General features: G+C 40.9%; 1 protein-coding gene across 1 annotated transcript in view; it reads left to right on the top strand.

The window, feature by feature from the left end:
• LOC126295032 (plasma membrane calcium-transporting ATPase 2-like) overlaps nucleotides 1-24,515 on the top strand; it is a 606,942-nt gene that overhangs the window by 446,676 nt on the left and 135,751 nt on the right. Inside the window, exon 15 of the mRNA XM_049987282.1 lies at nucleotides 15,580-15,774. Coding sequence (XP_049843239.1) covers nucleotides 15,580-15,774 — 195 coding nt within the window. The remainder of the gene's footprint in view (nucleotides 1-15,579; nucleotides 15,775-24,515) is intronic.

The raw sequence follows: 24,515 nt of genomic DNA, 5'->3' as shown, positions 1-24,515 counted from the left end.
AGATAATAAAACACTGGTAGTAAAGACAATAAAAACAACGGCATTAGAAGCCTCCAGGGAGGTCTGTCTGTCCTCATTCACTTAGGTGAGATAGGTGGTGAGCCCAACTATACTTGATCCGCCAGAACCCAACGAGGGGACAGCCACAGACTGACTGACACAACAACTTGCTTGCCATCAATCAGTACATGAGAACTCAAACACAAAAGGTTATGAACATGATAATCCACAATGATGTAAATAAAATAGAAAGAAACTTCCACATGGGAAAAATATATTAAAAACAAAGATTCCAAGACTTACCAAGCGGGAAAGTGCCAGTAGATAGGCACAATAAATAAAACACACAAACACACACACAGAATTTCTAGCTTTCGCAACCAACGGTTGCTTCTTCAGGAAAGAGGGAAGGAGAAGGAAAGACAAAAGGATGTGGGTTTTAAGGGAGAGGGTAAGGAGTCATTCCAATTCCGGGAGCGGAAAGACTTAACTTAGGGGGAAAAAAGGACAGGTGTACACTTGCACACACACACATATCCATCCTCACATACACAGACACAAGCAGACTTTTGTAAAGGCAAAGATTTCAGGCAGAGATGTCAGTCAAGGCGGAAGTACAGAGGCAGAGAAGTTGTTGAAAGACAGGTGAGGTATGAGCGGCGGCAACTTGAAATTAGCGGAGGTTGAGGCATGGCGGATATCGAGAAAAGAGGATATACTGAAGGGCGAGTTCCCATCTCCGGAGTTCGGATAGGTTGGTGCTGGTGGGAAGTATCCAGATAACCCGGACGGTGTAACACTGTGCCAAGATGTGCTGGCCGTGCACCAAGGCATGTTTAGCTACAGGGTGATCCTCATTACCAACAAACACTGTCTGCCTGTGTCCATTCATGCGAATGGACAGTTTGTTGCTGGTCATTCCCACATAGAAAGCGTCACAGTGTAGGCATGTCAGTTGGTAAATCACGTGGGTGCTTTCACACATGGCTCTTCCTTTGATCGTGTACACCTTCCGGGTTACAGGACTGGAGTAGGTGGTGGTGGGAGGGTGCATAGGACAGGTTTTACACCGGGGGCAGTTACAAGGGTAGGAGCCAGAGGGTAGGGAACGTGGTTTGGGGATTTCATAGGGATGAACCAAGAGGTTACGAAGGTTAGGTGGACAGCAGAAAGACAGTCTTGGTGGAGTGGGGAGGATTTCATGAAGGATGGATCTCATTTCGGGGCAGGATTTTAGGAAGTCGTATCCCTGCTGGAGATCCCTCCTAAAATCCTGCCCTGAAATGAGATCCATCCTTCATGAAATCCTCCCCACTCCACCAAGAGTGTCTTTCTGCCATCCACCTAACCTTCATAACCTCTTGGTTCATCCCTATGAAATCCCCAAACCACGTTCCCTACCCTCTGGCTCCTACCCTTGTAACTGCCCCCGGTGTAAAATCTGTCCTATGCACCCTCCAACTACCACCTACTCCAGTCCTGTAACCCGGAAGGTGTACACGATCAAAGGAAGAGCCACGTGTGAAAGCACCCACGTGATTTACCAACTGACCTACCTACACTGTGACGCTTTCTATGTGGGAATGACCAGCAACTAACTGTCCATTCGCATGAATGGACACAGGCAGACAGTGTTTGTTGGTAATGAGGATCACCCTGTGGCTAAACATGCCTTGGTGCACGGCCAGCACATCTTGGCACAGTGTTATACCGTTCGGGTTATCTGGATACTTCCCACCAGCACCAACCTATCCGAACTCCGGAGATGGGAACTCGCCCTTCAGTCTATCCTCTCGTCTCGATATCCGCCAGGCCTCAACCTCCGCTAATTTCAAGTTGCCGCTGTTCATACGTCACCTGTCTTTCAACAACTTCTTTGCCTCTGTACTTCCGCCTTGACTGACATCTCTGCCCGAACTCTTTGCCTTTACAAATGTCTGCTTGTGTCTGTGTATGTGCGGATGGATATGTGTGTGTGTGTGAGTGTACACCTGTCCTTTTTCCCCCTAAGGTAAGTCTTTCCACTCCCGGGATTGGAATGACTCCTTACCCTCTCCCTTAAAACTCACATCTTTTCGTCTTTCCTTCCCCTTCCCTCTTTCCTGAAGAAGCAACCGTTGGTTGCGAAAGCTAGAAATTCTGTGTGTGTGTTTGTGTGTTTTATTTATTGTGCCTATCTACTGGCGCTTTCCCGCTTGATAAGTCTTGGAATCTTTGTTTTTAATATAATAATCCACAATGATGTATGTATTAGCTGTCAAAATTACACACCATGTTGGACAGCGAGAACAGGTGAGTAAAGGATGCTGCCTGAAATTACATTAGTGGCCAGGGCAGGTAACCGGAACACTAAAAGCCACAAGGCAGAAAATTCCACTGGTGCACTCGAATAGTAGTCAAGCAATATAGGTAATTGCACTGCATGGTGGCTAAATTTCAGTAATGGAAACACTCGGTGTTGCTCAATCACTGGGAAACCTCCTCAACAGCAAAAAACCGATATGAACCACTACAACATGAATGGACGTGGCTTGGGTAGTTGAAACCACTACTCACCTTTGGCATCGTGGGCCAGTGAACCATGAAAGCTGTAGCAATTGGACAGCTCCATACACGCTACAACACTGTGCAGGGACCGCCAGTGGACCCAGCCGACTGCATCGCTCAGAAATAACTTCCCTGGTCTGCAGCAACCGACTGTCTCCCCTGAAAATGCCAACAGCATCTAAGATAGTCGTCAGGAAATAACGCCAACTACACACAGAACCTGACAAACACTTGCATGAAGACCTGAACCATACCCAACAATAACTAAGCACACACAAAGACAAATTGGGAGTCAATGCACACACACACACACACACACACACACACACACACACACACACACACACACAGAGCTGACTCATGAATGATCGGTGAGCCAACACGCATCATCTGGTAGGACGACCGACCGACGGTCCACCAAAACCATGGCCCAGCTCAAGTGATGTGTGGCGGCAATGGTCAGACAAGCCATGTCGACGCAGACCTCACTGCTGCTCCAACCCGACTGCACCGGTGCTGCATTGCAACTCCGCGACTGGCAGGTCCGGACTGCGCTCCAGACACATTCCAACTGACTGGCAGCCCGAACTCGCAACCCGAACTCCCTTACGACAGACAACCGGGAAGTAATAGCAGTCAAGCAAAGATACAACAAGAGGGGGTATATTGATATGCACTGCTAGTTCCGTTCTCAGTCAGGCAAAGCAGCAACTCAGTGTCAGTAGTAATTAAAATTAGTGTAGTAATGTGGAAGTACATTAAAAACTGGGTGTAAGGTACATGACAGTGGGAACATGAGCCACACACAGCTCATTGTGCTCTTCACAAAAGACAGACATATAGTATACTGTGACTACAACGTCAGTGAAATCAGTCAAGTCTTACAAGTATGTTACGAGACATTTCCAGAAGGTAACCTACTGTTTTGAAAAATTCATAAAAACACTTTTTTAAACAAAAATTTATTGTCACAAAAAAGAACATTTCTTAAACTATTTTTCTACATAGTTACCACCATTGTTGAAACATTTGTCATAGTAGGAAACTGACTTCTCTATGGCCTCTTCATAGAAAGAAGCCACCACTGAAGTCAGCCACAGCTGTACATTGTTTTCTGCATCATCATTGTTGCTTCAAAATCACACTTCAAGTTCAATAAGAAGTGGTTGTCAGAAGGAGTGAGATAAGGGGTGTATGGCACATGATTGAACTGCTCCAAACCAAACTACTGAATCAGATTTCGAGTGACACCAGCAGAATATTGTCATGCCTTGACTGAGCATTCTACGTCTTTTGTTCTGAATTGCCTGCTGAAGTTTTCTCAACATGTCACAGTATCATACCACATTGGTGGTTTCATCTCTGGGAAGCAACTGAACAATCAGAATGCCCTGTCTGTCCCAGACCACAGTACATATGATTTTTGGTGTTGAAAATGTTGTATTGAATTTTTGTTTTTTGGAGTATTGTGAGTGCCTCCACTCCACTGGCTGTTGTTTTGATTCTGGAGTGACATGACAAATCAGGGTTTCATCATCAGTCACAATTCTGTTTAAGAATTCATCTCCCTTATCACTTTATTGGCTAAGAAATGTCACAGTACTCCCAAATTGCTTTTTTTGGGATGTCCATAAGCATTTTTGGAAACTGACAGAAAAACAATTTTTAAAAATTTCAGTGATTTGTGACAATTTCATACAAAACAGTTTTTGAAATTTCTGGAAACCCACAAAGCATTCTTATTGTGAACTGTCTATTTTCACAAATTATCTCATTCACTTTCTCAACAAACCATCATTGACAAGAGTAGCCTGCCCACTAGAATGAATGAAATGATATTTAGTTTCCAGGCACACCTCATATGTAACAATATGAAGTTGAATGAACACAGAATCTCAGACATAGGTAAAGCCAGTGGCAGACGTTAGTTTGTTGGTAAGATAACAGGAAATGCAGTGAATGTGAGAAATATGTGTAGAAATGTTTCTGCATGTAATGGATTAAGGATGGGATGTGGGCAGGAAATATCAAACAAGTGAGTAAGGCATAATGTTGATTTTGTTATTACTACCATTTATGTAATTTGTTCAACATGAGTGCCAGATACATCGACAAGGTGCTTTACAGTGCCAAATTTGCACCTTGTGGCCAAAATTATAACTAAATTTTTCCATCTTAAATTACTAATGCATTAGCATATCTACTGAGTTTCGGTGCCATACAATGATTACAGCCCACACTGGACCTTCGTGAGTAGCTGCACTTCAATTACAGCCACCTGGTATATATTGTGAATAATATCAGAGAGATGACAGCCTTGTCTGAGGATCTTTTTCATAAAAAAATGATCTGAAATCCTTGTGAATATCTTAATGCTACCCATATAAGCTTTTTTGATAGCTACAGTGTTGCTCCCAATACCTACCAGGTTAGCCGAGAGCGCTAATGCACTGCTCCCTGGACTCGCGTAGGTGCGCCAGCCCCGAGTTGAATCCGCCTGGCGGATTACTGACAAGGGCCAGTATGCCGGCCAGCCTGGATGTAGTTTTTAGGATTTCCACATCCTGCTAGGTGAATACTGGGCTGGTTCCCACGTCCTGCCTCATCTACACGATTCACTGCCATTTGAAAGACGTTTGCACTATTTCATAATTTACACTAGACACAGACAGCTGGGGTACACTGATTCCTTCCTGGGCTGTATGGGGTGGTGGCAGCAAGGGCATCCGGCCACCCCCTTCAAACTAACCTTGCCACATCCGATTGTAACCATACCAAACCTGCGCAAATTGCGGGACAGTGGTGTCAGCGATAGATAAGATAGTGTTTGCTCACAATACAGCCCTTGATTCTTTTTCACTTTTTTCTATTGAATTCTGAGTACTGCTTTTTCATGTATTTAGCACTGTTTTCTGTGAGTTGTTTAAACATATTATTTGCACATGATCTCCCTTTCCTAAAACTTCGTGTTGTCTATGCCTCAGTTCTTACCCTCTGGCTGCAGGTTTCATTTCATATCGTACTAGGTATAGTCACAATGAAAAAGTCTGATGTGCTTGTAATGGGGAAACTTTGGCGCCCCAAAATTGCCAAAAAAGGTTTCAGTGGAAGGAGTGGACCCCAGGGTTTTCGTCATCGTTCATCATTTATTGCACCCAAAATTATTGATTCATAAAAGGTTTCAGAATTAAAACAAGCAAAAAACTTTATATGAAAATGTAAAGATTCTTTAAACCCAGACAAAGTTTAAAATTTCAAAACAACAATTCAACAATATAAAGCTTTCATATAGAAAATGCAATAATTTATTTTAAAGGAACATAAAAATTTGTTTTGCTGTCCTTAACAGTAACCCCTTAGAAACCAAGAGATCAGTAAGTAACACTTTATTTCAAATGACAATTTTAGCAAGTAACAAACAGCCAAATGAAGAACAATAATTCTAAGCTGCAAGGGGCACAGTCATGCTACTAATAATTCCCCCATGGAAGGGACAAGATGGTGGCAATAGAGGGCAAGAACTCAATCCGTGCAAATGAGGGATCAAAATCCCCATTTATTAGAATAATTTTGAGCAACAGACATATAATACTATCAACAGGAGAAAGAGACCTCCATTCTCTTAGTGAATACCATGGGCAAAATTCTTCATGCCAACCAATATTTTTAGGAAGGCATTAACATATGAACCTGCTTTCTTTTAGAATTTAACAAATGAAACAGTAAAAAATATACCAGTCTCAATATCCAATCTGAAGGTATAAAAATTTATAACCCTTTTATTTAACATGGAATTTAGTGACCACTTAGAGAGGACAAGCTATTGAAACAAACACTCCAAAATTGTGTCAAAGCTGCTGAGAGGTAGTACAAAACATATACAGCTTATCTTGCATGTGAATTCTGTGCATGGAGTTGCCTCTGATAACATCATCACCCACAATAGTAGACTCACTTAATGCCTAAGTAGAATGACTACTCGACAGTCAGTGGAGGGACATACAGTGTACTGCTAGACTGCAAGTGTGCAAAAGAAGGATCACAAGCCTTAACCAGGCTCCAATGCTCACACCTGTGTATAGCAGTGCTAGATCCTCAAGCAGTTAAATTTAGTGCAGACGCCTGGAGTACAGAGCATACATTATCAAATATTAAATTACTGAGATGCCAACATCATGCACACAAAATCAAATTAATGCAGCTAAGCTCAGGACACTGCAGTGAACCCCTAAGTGCAGTGACACAATTTTGACTGAGTGTACAAGATATAAATTACAGACATGACGGGGGCTGCAGTCAGATCAAGTGAACAACTCAAGGAAATCTAAGTCTTGAAATATGTGGATCAAACCAACATTTGTATTTTCCATTAAACCAGTTCACAAAATATTCAGTTATAAATCTGTCTTACAGTCATTGGTTATCTGTTGCAGAGGCAACACCAAAATTCTCTAGAAAGTATCTGGTGGAAAAACAAGGGTGTCAAATATTACCTCTGCTCAGTACACGTTGCTGCCTTGAATAGATTAAATGCCAGTACGGAAAGAAGGTAAAACAGCAAATAGTCACAATGATCACAGATTTTCAAGATAATAATCTCAGTGAAACAAATCAACCCTGGCACAGGTAACGTAATTTACTACCCAGCACCACTCTGAATTTAAAGAATTGTAACAGCAACCCATGCAATAAATCATGAATATGAACAAAGACTTCAGGAGCAAACAGCAAGCTACATTTAAAACAACCTCACGGCAACACACTTTCATATATAGAGACCAGAAAATATGTTCAAATAAAGCAATGTAAGCACAGGAAAATCACCTTCAAACATTTTGAAATGTCTAACCGCATAAATTCTCCAATTGGGCAGGTTCAGACAACAATAGCTGTCAATGACCCCCAAACGCCTATGCTCCCTGGCTTGCCCAGAGCACTTCACAAGTACTGCTGACACTGATCAAATGGATGACTACTTTGTGAGGCACTTGCGAAGCTATGACTGCCCACACCTCTCTCCAGTGGTGTCCCCTTTTTCTGTCTGTCAAAGCACACCACCTTTTGTTTGAGTCACAGCAGGGGCTGAATGGGCGAGGTCAGTGACTAACGAAGGTTGAGGCCAGGAGGGTTATGGGAATGTGGGATGTGTTTCAGGGAGAGTTTCCACCTGTGCAATTAAGAAAAGCTGGTGTTGGTGGGAAGGATCCATATGGCACAAGCTGTGCCATATCCTCCCAAGTTTGTACAAAAACAAATGTCCCGTGCCTTTTCTTTTTAGTCTCCCACCACCTCCCAATGTCCCACCATCCGGCCACAGAGGAGCATTCCCCTCATAACTCAGTACCACCCAGAACTGGAGCAACTTTATTACATTCTCTGCCAGGGTTTTGATTACATCTCGTCATGCCCAAACATGAGAAATGTCCTGCACGCTTCCTTCCCACCCATACCACAGTGGTATTCTGCTGTCCACCAAACCTACACAATATACTTATCCATCCTTACACAACCCCTGCTCCCAATCTCGTACCTCATGGCACATACCCCTGTAATAGACCATGATGCAAGACCTGTCCAATACATCCTCCCACAACCACCTACTTCAGTCCAGTCACCAACATCACCTATCCCATCACAGGCAGGGTTACCTGTGAAACCAGTCATGTGGTTACACTCTATTGCTGAACATGCTGCCAAACATGATATCTTTCATTTGAGTGGCTGCTTCACAGCCTGTGCCATATGGATCCTTCCCACCAACACCACCTTTTCTGAATTGCCCACATGCGAACTTTCCCTGCAATACATTCCATGTTCCTGTAACCCTCCTGGCTTCAACCTTCATTAGTCACTGTCCTCATCGATCCAACCCCTTCCCTGTTCCCATTCCAGCACGACAGAGCCATCATTCCACCACCACACCCAGTATTTGTATTTCTCTCATTTTATTTCTCTCCTTTTCTGCTACTTCACTGTCCCCCCCCCCCCCCCCCATCCTCCCACCCTACTCTCCCCTGCCCTCCGTCTAAACTGCAGCACTTCATTGTCCACCACCCCCGCCATACTATTCCTCTCCCTCCCTGCCCCAGCCTCCTCCTTACCCCACCCAGTCGCCAGTCCCATCATGCGCTGGTGCTGCTGCTCGCAACAGTTGCCTCAGACTGCAATTGTGTGTGTGAGTTGCATTTGTGGGTGTGTGTGTGTGTGTGTGTGTGTGTGTGTTTGTGTGTGTGTGTGTGTGTGTGTGTTGTTGACGAAGGCCTTAGTGGCTGAAAGCTGTAATTGTGAGAGTCTTTTTGCTGTGCTTATCTGTGACTAGCATCTCAACTATATGGTGACCAGCAATTTTCTTTCTCTTAGTATTGATATTATGAAGACTGCATGATTAAATGCGCAAGTCATTGGAGGGCACAGAGGATGTGATTTTTAGTACACACAGCTGCCAACCCTGGCAGCAGCAACAACTCTAACCCAGCTGGGCATGGAATTTGTTTGTTTGTTTGTTTGTTTGTTTGCTTGCTTGCTTGCTTGCTTGTTACTGCTTTAGAGTGCAAAACAGCTGAGGTCATAAGTGTCCATGTCATTTCCTAAATTGATCAATTACTGAATTAATTTGAAGTTGATAATACTCAGAGCCTAATAGACTGGAGTACAAGGATGACTACAAATGATCATTTCCACTTTGAGGAAATTGCTCAAATGGTTGAAAATTAAATTTCCTTTGCTGTATTACTATCACAAACAAAAACTAAAATATGATCTACAGCAGCTTCTGCTGTATCTGCTGAAACATCTGATAATTCAGATGGAAAATATACATCAAAACATAAACAGTTATAAAATCAGCAGTGCGTCAGAAAATGGAGCACTGTCAACGGTTGGCTTCATAAAACAAGGAGTGGTGTGGGGTGTCCAGCTAACAAATGATAGTGACTGAAATGACAGTTCGCAGTATGCAGCCTACCTAAAAGTATCTCCTCGTGGCAAGAGGGACAAGAGGAATACATTTGAGCCACTGGGAAGTGTTTAATTTCCTGGAGTCTGTTCTCATATAGAAAAGACCAGCATTCATGCAAGTGTGACACAGTGTTCCTACATGTTGCAAAATGGGTCTGAGTACTATGGGACTTACCATCTGAGGTCATCAGTCCCCTAACTAACCTAAGGACATCACACACATCCATGCCCAAGGCAGGATTTGAACCTGCGACCGTAGTGGTCACGCAGTTCCAGACTGAAGCACCTAGAACCGCTTGGCCACACCAGCCGGCCTACATATAGCAATGCAGAGATTATTTGAAGGGACAGAATAGTTAAAAGACCTTGGCAGTCAGACTGCAGCCTTAGCAACAGCATTGGTAACTTCATTCCCCGACACTTAGATGTGACCAGGGACCCACACAAACATCATATTGTCTCCATCATCAGTGAGGAAATGAAGACATTCTTCTTTTCATTATACTAAGGAGTGGTATGTGTATAGCACACATAGGCTCTGGAGGAACCAAAGTGAATCAGAACATAATACACAATTGAGATGCCTGTGTTGTGGGATGTATTGTGTGGCCTGATAAATGTCAGAAAGCTCTGCAGCAAGAATCAGGCACTGTTATAGAAGCAGGTATCTAAAATGTTTGTTGCCAATGACAAAGGTGCATCTGGCACCACAATCTGTCTTAAGAGCCATGGGTATAGATATGGGTATTTCATTCTGTGTAGCTTCAACTCTGTGCAAGAGTTTGTCAATTGCAGTGGCTACTGAGTGGTGACATGGCATTCTCTCAGCAATTCATGACCAGATGTTTTCAGTGGATGGGGAATCTGGAGAATGTGCCACTCAGGGCAGCAGAGGAGGGCATGGGTAATGTGTAGTTTTGTGTTTTCTTATTAAAATGTAATTCCACACAGACTTCACAGAGAAGGCACAGCCACAGGCCTTAACATGTGCTTTGCCAAGCTGTGCAAAACTGAGGAAAGAGTTTCAGCAACAACAAACCGAGTTCCATGTCTTATTGGTACATAAAAGGAAACATCCCAGCAGATTAAAACTGTGTGCCGGACTGAGATTCGAACTCGGGACCTTTGCCTTTTGCGGGCCACTCTCTACCGAGGAGAGCTTCTGTGAACTTTGGAAGGTAGGAGACGAGGTACTAGCGGAATTAAAGCTGTGAGGATGAGGCACAAATCATGCTTGAGTAGCTCAGTTGGTAGAGTACTTGCCCGCGAAAGGCAAATGTCACGAGTTCGAGTCTCTGTCTGGCACACAGTTTTAATCTGCCAGGAAGTTTCATATAGGCGCACACTCCACTATGGAGTGAAAATTTCATTCTAGAAAGGAAACAGTTCATTCTTGAGTGCTCCATCTGGACGGCATTTCCAGTTTACCATCTGTACTGGTGCACACGCATGGACACTGGAATATTGCTGTACACCTACCAATACTGTGCTCCATTCTGTGCAGTTCTGCCCAGTCTGTGCCATTCTGCACAGGTCTTCACCATGTGTCTGTGTGTGGTACTGCTGGTGCAGTGCATCTTGTATGGATGTGGCTTAAGGAGTGCTGTCCAAATGTTGACTATGTGAACCAGAAGTGATCATGTTTTGTTCCTAGTGTAACCCATATTGTTATGCCAGGTGCTGGGCCAGTGTTATGGTGAAGAATGCAATATGGCAACATTCATTCTCTTTGGACCCTTGATGCACAGATATGTCTACCACAATATTGTAATGCTATGCACAGAACTGAAAAATAGCTAAAAAGATGGTTCACCACTAGTGAGTGCCTCTTTCTGCTGCTACCTCAAGGAAAGCCATGCCGATGGTCACTGACCGACAGCCTGTAGAACTCCATATGTCATCGCACTGTCTGTGCTGATAGTTGTTTTGCTGCATATAAGAGTTATGAGATGTGGCTGTCAGGATGTGAGTTGCAATGGAAAAATTATTAAAGAAGTACATACACCCATATATCAAGGTTTTCCAAGAATGGAAAAATCAAGGATAAAATTTTGGAGGGAAGAGAAAATTGTTCAAAATTTTGTCAGTGTATGTTGGGCATAATTAGAAATTGGAAAATTCCTGCCGAAGCAAAGTTCATGATATACAAGTCATATTTTCTGCCAGTTTTGACCTATGGATCAGAATGTTGCACTTGGACAAAGAAAGATCTGAGCACAATACAAGCAACACAGGTGTCATTTCTATGAGGGATCTCGTGTAACATGAGAAGGGACAGGCTAAGGAATGAAACCATACAAAACATGCATCAGATTGAGTCCCTAAAAGAAACTGTGGAGATAAATAGGCTTAACTGGTTTGTAAAATTCAAAGAATGGGACCTGAAAGACTTCCAAGAATAGACCTAGAAAGAACAGAATCTGAGTGAAGACCTGGTCTCATAAACTGGCATATGGCCAGAAGAGCAGTGTGCTAATCACATGCCCCTCCATATCTGCATCCAGTGATGCCTATGGGCTGAGGATGACATGACGGTCGGTCGCACCATTGGGCCTTCCAAGGCCTGTTCAGAAGGAATTTAGAGTGGATGAAAACCACTCGAAGACCACAAAGGAGATAGAGAGACCAGGTGAAGGATGATATGAATCAAACAGGACTAAAATGGGAAGAGATGCTGAATGATAGATTATGGGAAAAAAATTGAGGCTTGGAAAGAGGCTGAAGGCATGGCTGTAAGGTTCTACACGTCTGAGTAAGCAGTATATCTGTCCACTCAGGTGTTACTTACATGAGGCAGCTGAGATCATGGATGGTGTCAAATATGATTCCCCGTGACCTATCAGTTCCACATTCGCATGACAGTCATCAGGTTCCTAGCAACGCAAGCAGCAATGTCACAAAACAGTGGATCACAATCCTGCTACCATAGATTTCTGATAGCACAATCTTCTCACAAACCAACAGTATTCAAATATGGTTTCTGAATGAGATACTTGCTCTGCAATCTTTCCTTATGTGTAGAATGTAGAGCCGGCCACTGTGACCCAGCGGCTGTAGGCGCTTAAGTCCAGAACTGCACTGCTGCTATGGTTGCAGGTTCAAATCCTGCCTCGGGCATGATGTGTGTGATGTCCTTAGGTTAGTTAGGTTTCAGTAATTCTAAGTTTAGGGGACTGATGACCTCAGATTTTAAGTCCCATAGTTCTTAGAGCCATTTGAACCATTTTTAGAATGTAGATGTCATCAGCCCTATTTACTTTGTGTGAGTGGCCTAAAATGGGGGTATCCTTTTCATTTCCCTGCATGTAATACATTTTATCCCAATCTGTCATCTTTGCATGCTGTCTTCATGGTACTACAAATTTACTAGCCACCAGCATATTCCCCGTACCAGTATTACCTGATAAAGGTTACTCATTGAGCAACTATACTCAAGTATCATTCAAAACAGGGTGGATGGTTGACTACCTTGTGTGAGGATTCTTCTTCCAGTGAATCATTGACTACCCTGTCTGAGGATTCTTCTTCTCTGTGAATTAAAGTCAAGCATTTGTTTCGTCGACAATTAGTGGCTTTGTATGCATATTCCTGATATTTACTAAATGTTGCTGCTTCCAGCGATTGTTCAGCAGTTGTGTAGTCAAATTCTTGTTCAATGGAGCTCTTTCACTTATGTTTGCCCTAGAGTAAGCCACATTTATTTTATTTTTTTTCCTTAGCAGGTGTAGTAAGACTGACAGAAAGTCCCACTTGAATTTCCTTTTACAAGCAGAGGAACTACTCTGCTGGCGAAGAATGAAGACGACCTATGAAGGGGAATACATTTGTTAAGTAATTTGTGAAGACTACCACTTGACAATTTCAGAAGAGATGATTTCAGTGACTTTTAAATGAAAATATCTTCTATGGACAAAAATTGTGATTAATGATACAGTCGTAGAGGAAGTCAAACATTATAACTATTTTGGTTGCGACCCCACATATAACATATAACTACATATATACTGAAGATATAAAGAAGAAATATATGGAATAATAAACAGGTCTTTAAAAAGTAAACTGAGAAAGGAAACAAGATTAAATTGTGTAAGACAATTACAGTTCTGAAGCTTGTTTAGAGAAGTGAATCATGGGTTATAAATAGATGTCAAGAAAGTTGCATACAAGAAATAGAGGTGAGATTTCAAGAGCATTAAAGGGATGAACAAGAGCTGACAGATTTTGAAATTATATATATTATATATATATATATATATTTAATATACTCAGTAAAGTCCTAGAAAATAGGACAAACTGGAACAGACATCTCAAAAAAATGAATGGAGAAATATTGTCTCTTCAGGTAATAAGATTTATGTCAGTTTGTAAAATAAGTCAAGGAAGACAAAGGAAGTGATAGGTACTGTAACAGGCAAAATGGAAAAAGCCTAATACTTGGAAGTGAAGATGATGATTTCCTTTATATACCCTGTCAGTCCAAAAAGTTTCAAGACTGGATTAATAAAAAAACAGAGAAAAGTTAAGATGGTAGTTTTAATGTTTCAGGTGTTCCACATAGCCTCCTCCCACTTGAGTACTATGCACAGAACATTCATACAACCATATGTAACTGTCAGAAAGGTCCTTTTGGGACATTGTTCAACTCACACATCACACTGGCTCAAATATCAGTTATGTTGTCAAAGTATTTACCCTTCATGTCAGTATCCGCACTTTGTCATTTTGCAGTTGGTTCGTAGTGATAACACCAAGTCTCATCATCCAGATGATTTTTCAAACAAAAGAATTTGCATTTCAGTCAAGTCAAAACAGGTGTCCATGTATGACCAAATTTTCTGGGAGCTGAAGTGTGTGAGACAAACTTTGCATACACTTCTCTCTTCTTGAAAATATGATATTATAGTGGCAAGTGTTGTTCAGAAGTATAATTCATGCATGTCTGAAGGAATGGGCACAGCCCTTATGAAGTACATGAAATATATTTGCAGTTGCAAATGTGGACAACCGCCAGCTATATAATGAGAGGACGACAATGAAACTTTGTGCCAGACTAGGACTCGAACCCGGATTTCCTGCTTACCTTTAGGTTACCCTAGCACAGTTCATGGCCAGACTGAAAATTTCATATGTCGTCAACCATATGTCTACAACCTGAACTCATACATCAATTATGAACATTCCTGTGCAGAAAAGGCATTTTAACTGAAAATTGCTTGCCCAGTGTCAGGCAATACATACAATATTGCAATGCCTTCATTATTCAGAAGTATGATGCAACATTCCTTTTGGAAGTGCATGTCTTCCCTGTACTGGAATATACACAATGGATGTGTGAATGTATGTTTTACACACATGGTTGATGACATAAGGTAGTTTTGGTCTGGCCATGAAGCATGCTTGCATAGGCTAATATTATGGCGACCACTCGTGATAAGTGGGAAATCTGGGTTCAAGTCTCGGTCTGTGAAAAATTTTCGTTGTCATCATTCCATTATAAAGCTGATGGTTGTCCATATTTGCAGCTATGAATACATTTCATGTATACTTGAGAATGTCTTGGACACGACTTAGAGATATTTCTCCACTGCAATTTGTGACACAAAGGGATTTCATACTTTGCCTACAGATTGACTGTGTAATGCTACCTGATCACAAGCGATTAGTTGAATGCTCATCTGTTACTTACAGTTGTTAGTTTAAGCTGCCATCATAGTTACCGTACTGACATTTCTTGCATGCCAGAATAAAATCAGTCTCAGAACTTTTTGGATGAGCCGTGAATATTGTGTGTAACTAAAAACAGCATTCTCTGCAAAATGCAAGTGCTGGTGTTGAATCTAATTACCAAATTTTGTTTTAGTCTGTTGCAAAAATTTTACTATAATACTCATTCTGAAAATTTTCTATATTTCTTCCCCATTTGCACAATATGTTACACAGAAATTGGCACCTTGTGCTTTTTGTCTTAGGATTGTAAGCTATTCGTTTTAGTAGTAAACTTTGTGCCAAAATCTATTAAAAGCATTCTGAATAATGTTTACCAACTTACTGTGAGAATTTGTGTCCCTGTGTTAGGTCAGCCAACACCTGCTGGACCTCGTGTGGCCCAATCTCAGGGTACTAGCACGGTCTTCACCAAAAGACAAATACACACTGGTTAAAGGTATGATTGAGAGCAAGCTATCTCCAAACAGGGAAATAGTTGCTGTCACCGGAGATGGAACCAATGATGGTCCAGCTCTGAAGATTGCTGATGTTGGGTTTGCTATGGTAGGTGCAGGTGGATATTGTTTGCTGTTTTGCATTAAGTGTAGTCTGTTGGTGCAAGAAAACATTTATTTTATTTAATAATTATTGTATAATTCCAAATAAATATATTTGATTACTTTGTTTGTTTGTTTATGCCTTGTTGCAAATGTCTTTGGCCCTGAATTCTCTCTCTGTCTCATCTTTTTCATTTATTTTTATTTTACTGTTGCATATACTTATGCTATACTTTGTTAAAATTGCATCCATGTAAATAAATCAATCACTATTGTACATCCAAGTTATATTTTCTGCACTAGCTCTCAAGAGGTTATAGCACTAGACACGTTCTGGCCAATGTGCTGGCTGGAACAGAGGAGTGCTAACTCACCAGACTTATTTCTGAAAAACTGGGATTCAAGTCATTGTGCAGGCTTCCAAACTCAGTTTCAGCAAAGTTTCCCCAAGTTTTTAAGGCAAATTATGGGATGGTTCCTTGAGAAGGGCCAAGACATATTTCCTTCCCTATCATCTTCAATCTAAGCTTTTGTTCCAGCTCTAATCACCTCATCACTCAGGATGTTAAACCCTTTATCTTCCATCTTAGATTCAAAATACTTAGGGAATTTTAGAAATGAATGAGATTTTCATTTTTTGTGGTAAGTTGTGCACACAGATTTATTTGTCAAGTCTGATAAACTTCAGCATTCAATTGGGACATCTAATGGAAATATATGGAAGCACAAAGCTCATATTTGTTTGACAGATGTACCAGGAGCACATCATGGTAGATTCAATTGCCTAAAAAAATACAAGTCTGACCAAAGGAGGCACAACATATAATGTCATTTAGGAAATATTATAGTAATGGTTTTTAAGTTATTACCAGCTACATGCAATTGAACAAAGAAAAAGAATATTGCCTTTAATCAGTTGCCTACAGATGGTTTTAACCCAAAAATCATTAATACGGGGGTTGGAAATTTAATAGTGGCAACTATTTATTTACAGCTCGTACAAAACAGATACATGTTTTATAGTTTTACTGACCTTCAAAGTAGTCACCAGTATTATGTATAATGCATTGCCAGAGATGTGGAAGTCGTACAATACTCTTAGCATTGCCAGTTGTGTGGACAGTTCAAGCGGCACAGTCTATTGTCTGACAAATTTGTAGCAATTCTGAAGTGAATGCCATGAATTGTTTCCTTAAGTTTAGAAATTGAGTTGAACTCATGAGGACTTAAGTCAGGGGAGTGCAGTAGCTGGTAAAGCACTTAGCAGTCCCGTAAGTCAAACAAATCAGTTACAGCTTGCACTGTACATGCTTGAGCATTGTCCTGCAAAATGATGGTCAGGTCCTGCAGAAAGTGTCACCGCTTCTGTCTCTATGCTGTTCATTTTTTGAACACAACCTACAACCAGCTTGGAGACCGAAGTGATGACACTTTCTGCAGGACCTAACCATAATTTTGAAGGACAATGCTCAAGCATGTACAGTGCAAGCTGTTACTGATTTGTTTGATTTATGGAGCTGCCAAGTGCTATATCACCTACTGCATTCCCCTGACTTAGCCCTCGTAAGTTCAACTCGATTTCTAAATTGATGGAAACACTTCACGGCATTCACTTCAGAACTTCTACAAATTTGTTGGACAATAGACCATGCCACTCAAACTGTCAACACAACTGGCACTGCTAAGAGTGTCCTACGATTTCCACATCACTGGCAACTGGTTGTACACAATGCAGGTGACTAGTTTGAAGGTCAGTAAAACTTTGAAACATGTATCTATTTTGTACGAGCTGTAAATAAATAGTTGCCACTATTAAAATTCCAACCCTCATATAATGTTTATAACACTGAAGATTGGCAGATAAACAAGATTAAAGTTGTCATATAGGAAATGTTTCTCAAAACTTATTGTAACACATTAACAGTTTCAGTAAGGAGTATCTCTAAAAGACGAAATAAGTTAATGCAGCTTTCTCACTAAAGTCATTTGGATGAATGATACTGTAATTTGTTGTGCCACAAATTTCTCTTCTCCCCAATTCTATTCAGTACCTCTTCATTAGTTATGTCATCTACCCATCTGACCTTCAGCATTCTTCCCTAGCACCACATTTCAAAAGCTTCTGTTATCTTCTTGTCTAAACTGTTTATCATCCATATTTCACTTCCATACATGGATACATTCCATACAAATACTTTCAGAAAAGTTAAGAAATTTCCCTTCATCAGAAATGATTTCCTTGCCATTGCCAGTCTATATTTTATATCGTCTCTACTTTGACCATCATCAGTTATTTTGCTCCCCAAGTAGCAAAACTAATCTACTACTTTTAGTGTCTCATTTCCTAATCTGATTCCCTCAACATCACCTGACTTACACAGATTGAATAACTTATACAGATTGAATAACAGCGGGTGTAGGCTACAACCCTGTCTCACTCCATTCCCAACCACTGCCTCCCTTTCATGTCGCTCTGGTAACTGCCATCTGGTTTCTGTACAAATTGTAAATAGCCTTTCCCTCCATGCATTTTACCCCTGTGACCTTCAGAATTTGAAAGAGAATATTCCAGCCAATATTGTCAAAAGCTTTCTCTAAGTCTACAAAAGCTAGAAACATAGGTTTGCCTTTCCTTAATCTATCTTCTAAGATAAGCCCTAGCGTTAGTATTGCCTCACATATTCCAATATTTCTATGGAATCCAAACTGATTCACCCCGAGGTCAGCTTCCACAAGTTTTTCCATTCGTCTGTAAAGAATTCGCATTAGTATTTTGCAGCTGTTACTTATTAAAGTGATAGTTTGATAATTTTCACATCTGTCAACACGTGCTTTCTTTGGGATTGGAATTATTATATTCTTCCTGAAGTCTGAGGGAGTTTTGTCTGTCTCATACAACTTGCTCACCAGATGGTAGAGTTTTGTCAGGACTGGCTCTCCCAAGGCCGTCAGTAGTTCTAATGGAATGTTGTGTACTCCTGGAGCAACATTTCGACTTAGGTCTTCTGTCAAATTCTTCACGCAGTATCACATCTCTGATTTCATCTTCATTTACGTCCTCTTCAATTTCCGTAATATTGCCCTCAAGTACATCTCCCTTGTATAAACCCTCTATATACTCCTTCCACCTTTCTGCTTTCCCGTCTTTGCTTAGGACTGGTTTTCCATCTGAGCTCTTGATGTTCATATAGGTGGTTCTCTTTTCTCCAAAGGTCTCTCTAATTTTCATGTAGGCAGTATCTATCCATAGGTAAACAATGAAAGTCTGCCACATTACGCCACACACAGATAGACCCAGCCTGCAGTCCAATCGGTGAGATCAGATCCGACAGACAGGGCCTGCACATTAATGGGAAAGTCTGGGCTTCAGATCAGTAGCAGGCCCGTTCCGTTAGAGACACCCACAGAAATGGCCCGCAGTTTCGGCCTGTCACGGAAGTCCACTCGTATGGCCAGCTATTCCTGTGTCACAGACGCATTGTTGATGAAAAGAGACTACAGTGATCACCCACACAACAGTTAACTTGTGCAAATACTCTGAGAATCAATACTAATGAAGATAAGTAGCAACTCACCATAATTAAGTTTTTGGCCATAGCCTTTGTCAGAAAATGAGAGTGCACAGGGATTCACACAATCACTCAGACACAACTTGTGCACATATGACCATTGTCTCCAGCTGCTGCATCAACAAACTCTGAGAATCAGATCCAAACAAACCACTCCTCACACTCCCTGCCTCTCATCAGCACTAGTGGCAGCACTGACTGCAAGCTTAGGGGAGTGGTGGGAAGGGGAGAAGCAGTAAGAATGAGAGAGCAGGGAACCGGCACGTGTGCTCATCTGCTCCCTGCCAGCGACAAAGCGTGACATCTCAGTTAACAAACAATTTCACACTACTGAAACAAAAATGAGATTTTTCTATTGTTTTTTTTTTTCAAATTTCCCTGATACATTTGAGATTTCCTGATTTCCAGAACTTGTGGCAACCCTGAATTTTCTGTGGCACATACTGTGACATATCACTGAGCTGTTATTAGTAACAAACACTGGCAGGTATATCTGCTGAACTGTGTTGATGCATCTATGTCTATATCTACATCTATACTCTGCAAGCCACCATACATTGTGTTTTGAAGGGTACTTTGTGACAACTGTCACCTCCTCATTTTCCTGTTCTATTCATGAATTTGTCTCTCTAATGACAATTGCTGGTAAGCCTCTCTGTGAGCTCAAATCTCCCTAATTTTATCTTTATTATCCTCTTGCAAGATATACACAGGGGGAAGCAGTATATTGCTTGACTCTTCTAGGAATGTACACTCTAAGAACTTCAACAGTAGACCACACTGTGATGCAAACACCTTTCACACAACTGTCTCAGCTTCTCCGTGATGGTTTCTTGTGTACTAGATGAACCTGCAATGAAATGAGCTCTGCTCCCTTTCGAATTTTCTCTCTTTCCTCTGTCAGTCCTGTCTGGTACGGATATTCTAATAGTGATCCGACAAGCTCATTGTAAGCTATTTCCTTTGTTCATAGACTACATTTCCTGAGGATTCTTCCAGTGTATCTCGGTCTGGCACCTGCCTTACCTGTAATTACTTTTGTGTGGTTGTTCCACTTTAAATCATTCAGTGCACATTCTCACATATATTTTATGGATGTGACTGTTTCCAATGATTGTTCTGAAATCATTTACTCATAAATTAATGTTTCTTCCTGCTTATTTAAGCACTATATGTTAAATTTGTTTATGCTGAGAGCCAGTTGACTGTCCCTGCACCAAGCATCGATCCTCTGCAGGTCTCCCTAAATTTCACTTCAGTATCCTAGCATAATCATGTTATGTATGTAGTGATGCAATGGTCCTGTAACACTCCCTTTGGAGTATGTAGGAAGTTACTTTTACATCTGATGACTCCTCTCTGTTGAGAAGGACTTGCTGCATTCTGTTTGCTAGAAACCCTTCAGCTCAGTCACACATCTGGTCTGGTATTCTGTGCACTCCTAATCAGTTCATTATACAACTGTGCCAAACTGCATAGGAAGCCTTTTGGAAGGCAAGGAATACAGTATCAAGCTGGAGTGTTGTATCTGCCTGCTTTCTGTGCCTCATAGATGATGAGAGTGAGCTGGTTTCTACACAATTGTTGTTTTCTCCTATACAGGAGATTGTCGATCTCCATAAACATCATATTACGTGAGTGTAAAATGTGTTGCAAAATTTTTCTAGACACTGGTATCAGACAATTTTGTGCATCTACTCGACAATTCTTCTCGAAAATGAGAACAATCTGTGCTTTCCTCCAATCATTAGGAGTGCTTTGCTCCTCCAGTGCTCTATGGTACACTGTTGCAGGAAGTTCTTTCACATACTCTATATAGAATCATATTGGTATCCCATCACTTCCGGTGGTCTCTCCTCTGTTGTAGAATTTCAATTGCTTTTCTATCTCATGGTCACATATTTTGATACATGTTATTCTGACATTAATCTAATGATCGAAAGGAGTAACTAAGTGCAATCTTTCTCAGTGAAACCGTTTTGGAAAAATATTTCTAATATTTCAGCTTTCTCTCTGTCATCCTGTATTTTGATGCCACTATTATTACAGGGTGTCTGGACATATGGCTTTGATTCATTTACTGATTGATTCTTAGGATTTTCTGTCAAGTTGGTAGAGAGAATTTTACTTTCGAGTTTGTCAAATACTTCATGCACAGCTCTCCTTACACTAATTTTGGCTTTGTTCAGTATTTGTTTGACTGTGAGGCTTTGGCTATGTTGAAATTTGCAATGAAGCTCTCTTTGCTTGCATAGCAGCTTTCTGACACAGCTGTTGAACAGTGATGGTTGTTTCCGGTACCTCACAAATTTTCTCGGTACATACCTGTCTATAGCATATTTTAAATTACTGTTGAACTTGCTCTACTGATGCTCAACGTCATTGGTGCTGGAAATGAAATTTTTTGTAATGACTGCTCAGGTAAACTTGTCACTCTTGCTAATCATAAGTATCCTCCAATCTTCCTATTTACACTCATGTTCAGTGATGTTTTAACAGCCTTATAATCACTGGTCCCTTAATACAGCAAAATACACAGATACAATTTATTTTTTTGCATGAGCAGTTGAGACAAAAATTAAACTAAATCCTGTATAGCAACAGAAATTCCTGGATGCAATGATAAGTAAAATAAAGGAAAGCCAACCACTCACCTGTAACTGATTGGTATGTCACACATAGAAACATGCAGCAAAAACAGTAGTCTTAAAAGCTTTTGAGGTCTTGCTCTGTCTCTAACAAACATGCACACATTTAAACACATGGACAATCAAATGTACATAAACATGTGGTCAGTCTCACCAAACCTGTGTGTGTATGGGTATTTGAATGTGTGAATATGTCTATGTCTGCTAGAGACAGATCAAGAGCTCAAATGTTAGTGTGAATGCTGTTTTCTGCTGTGTGTTTCTATGAGCAACATACCAGTCAGCTGCAGGTGATTGGTTGCCTTTCCTTTATTTTATCCTGTGTTATCGTGCATTATAAAGATAAATAAGTACACTGTTGACACATTTGTTTGTCTCTGCAAACCTCTCATTCTGTACCAAATATATAAAAAAAGAAATATTTTTCTAAATAGTAATCACTTCTTTATAGTTAATTGTAGTGGTATGAAATACGGGATATTTAAAAACAAGTATGCCACAAAATTTGGGCCCTAATATGAATACCTTAAGAGCTATGAGTTCTTGCATGTTTTCACTTCTGTGAAAAACATATATCTTTGTACTTCGTAGCTCTTAATATATACATTTTAGGGCTCATGTTTACTGGCCATTTTGGTCTTATTTTGGTTCATACTACTACCTCAGAAAACATGGAACACTTTTCTTTAACACTGTGTATATCACAATGGTTGTCTCACACATTATATGGAGCATCATGTCTTTGTATCAGCTTTCACAGGGACTCTCCCTTACCAACAACTCTCACATTCTGTTTCCAGAACATGTCCTAATTCTTTGTTCCCATTTACATCTTAAACACATAGGAAGCAGTGACCAGGAGGGCCCACAGTGGATTCTCCATTTATTTGTATCTCTATGCATTGCGAATACTGTGCCACCTTATGAGTTATGTACCAGTTTGAATTCCAGTATTGTCCATCTTAAGGACTAGAGGTAGTGGCTATTAAGGTAAGTGTTAATAAATATTTTAGCATATGCCCAGTAATATTAGGAACATAATCCACAGTGGTGCATTTCGGGAGACAAGCTGTCTGACTGTCTATGATAATGCTGCATAAAATGCACTTCAACAGCATTCAAGGTCAAAATATTTGTAGGACAAGTCCTTGTCTTACTTTAAAAATGGCAACACCTGATTAGCTGCTCCACTTATCCAGGTTACCACACATCCTCCAAGGCATTGCTTCTGCAAGGCGGTAAATGCTGGTCCAATCAGCTGCCTCTCCATGCACCACTAGTTCGTAAACACAGGGTGTCATTTATTAATCTATATGAAATAAAACCATCATAACTTCAGAACAGTTTGCATTAGAATATTCAAATTGCACAGTTGGCCTCAGGGCATGATGGGAATTTGTATACACATATGGTTTGGCTTAGTAACAAAGCCCACTTTCATTTGGATGGGTTCTCAATAAGCTAAACTGGTGCATTTGGGAGACTGAGAATCTGCATTTCATGACTGAGAAGTCTCTTCACCTTCAACACGTAACTTTGAGGTGTGCAATGACCAGTCACAATAACTGGTGCAATATTCCTTGATGGCATGGTAACCACCAAATGGTACGTGAAGGTTTTGGAAGACGATTTAAGCCCCTTATACTAAGTGACCCTGATTTGACAAGATGTGGTTCATGCAAGATGGAACTCGATCCCATTGAAGCAGGAGAGTGTTTAATGTATTGGAGGAGCACTTTGGGGACTGCATTCTGGCTCTGGAGTACCCAGAGGCCCCTGGCATGGACCTCAATTGGCCACCATATTCTCCAAATCTGAACACGTGTGACCCTTTTTGTGGGGCTATATTAAAGGCAAGTTGTACAGCAACAACCCCAAAACTATTGCTTAGCTGAAAACAGCCATTCAGAAGGTCATTGATAGCATTGACGTTCCAACACTTTGTGGGTCATGCAGAATTTCACTACTCGTCTATGCCGCACCATTGCCAATGACGGCAGACGTATTGGACATGTCATAACCTAAATTTGAATAACTGTGGTGATGTTTACATAGTGAATGAGGTGTGTGCATGCTGTAGTTTGTAACTAATTTATATTTCTTTTTTCATTTAGTTCAATAACTGTTACCCTGTATATGTACTGACAGAGTGCACTGAGCCATCAGCCATTCCATAACACTTCAAAGATGTTACAGAGGGCGTGGAGAGACACCATACTAATAGTTATCTGTGCCAAATTGTTCACATTTTTTGTACAAGAGCCAATCTTAAGAAATATCTAAGAAATCATTGAGGAAGGCAACAGATGTGGTTTCCAACCAGTCTTGCCACTCACAATTTTATAAAGAATAGATGCTTAAAAGCTTAGTGAATATAGCCAGTAATGTTCCAGAGTCTAGCAGATGAGTTAAATGAAGTAAACATCACTAAACAGATAGCAGTAAATAATGGGTATGATGTAAAGATGGAATCATATTGTCCATAGGGACAAGAAGAAACAGAGAGAGGAAATAGCAAGGGATAAGAAGAC

Source organism: Schistocerca gregaria, chromosome 11 (assembly GCF_023897955.1).
Source record: "Schistocerca gregaria isolate iqSchGreg1 chromosome 11, iqSchGreg1.2, whole genome shotgun sequence".
Lineage (NCBI taxonomy): Eukaryota > Metazoa > Arthropoda > Insecta > Orthoptera > Acrididae > Schistocerca > Schistocerca gregaria.
Note: the sequence above shows the minus strand (reverse complement) of the source record. Positions and strands in the feature narration are given on the sequence as shown.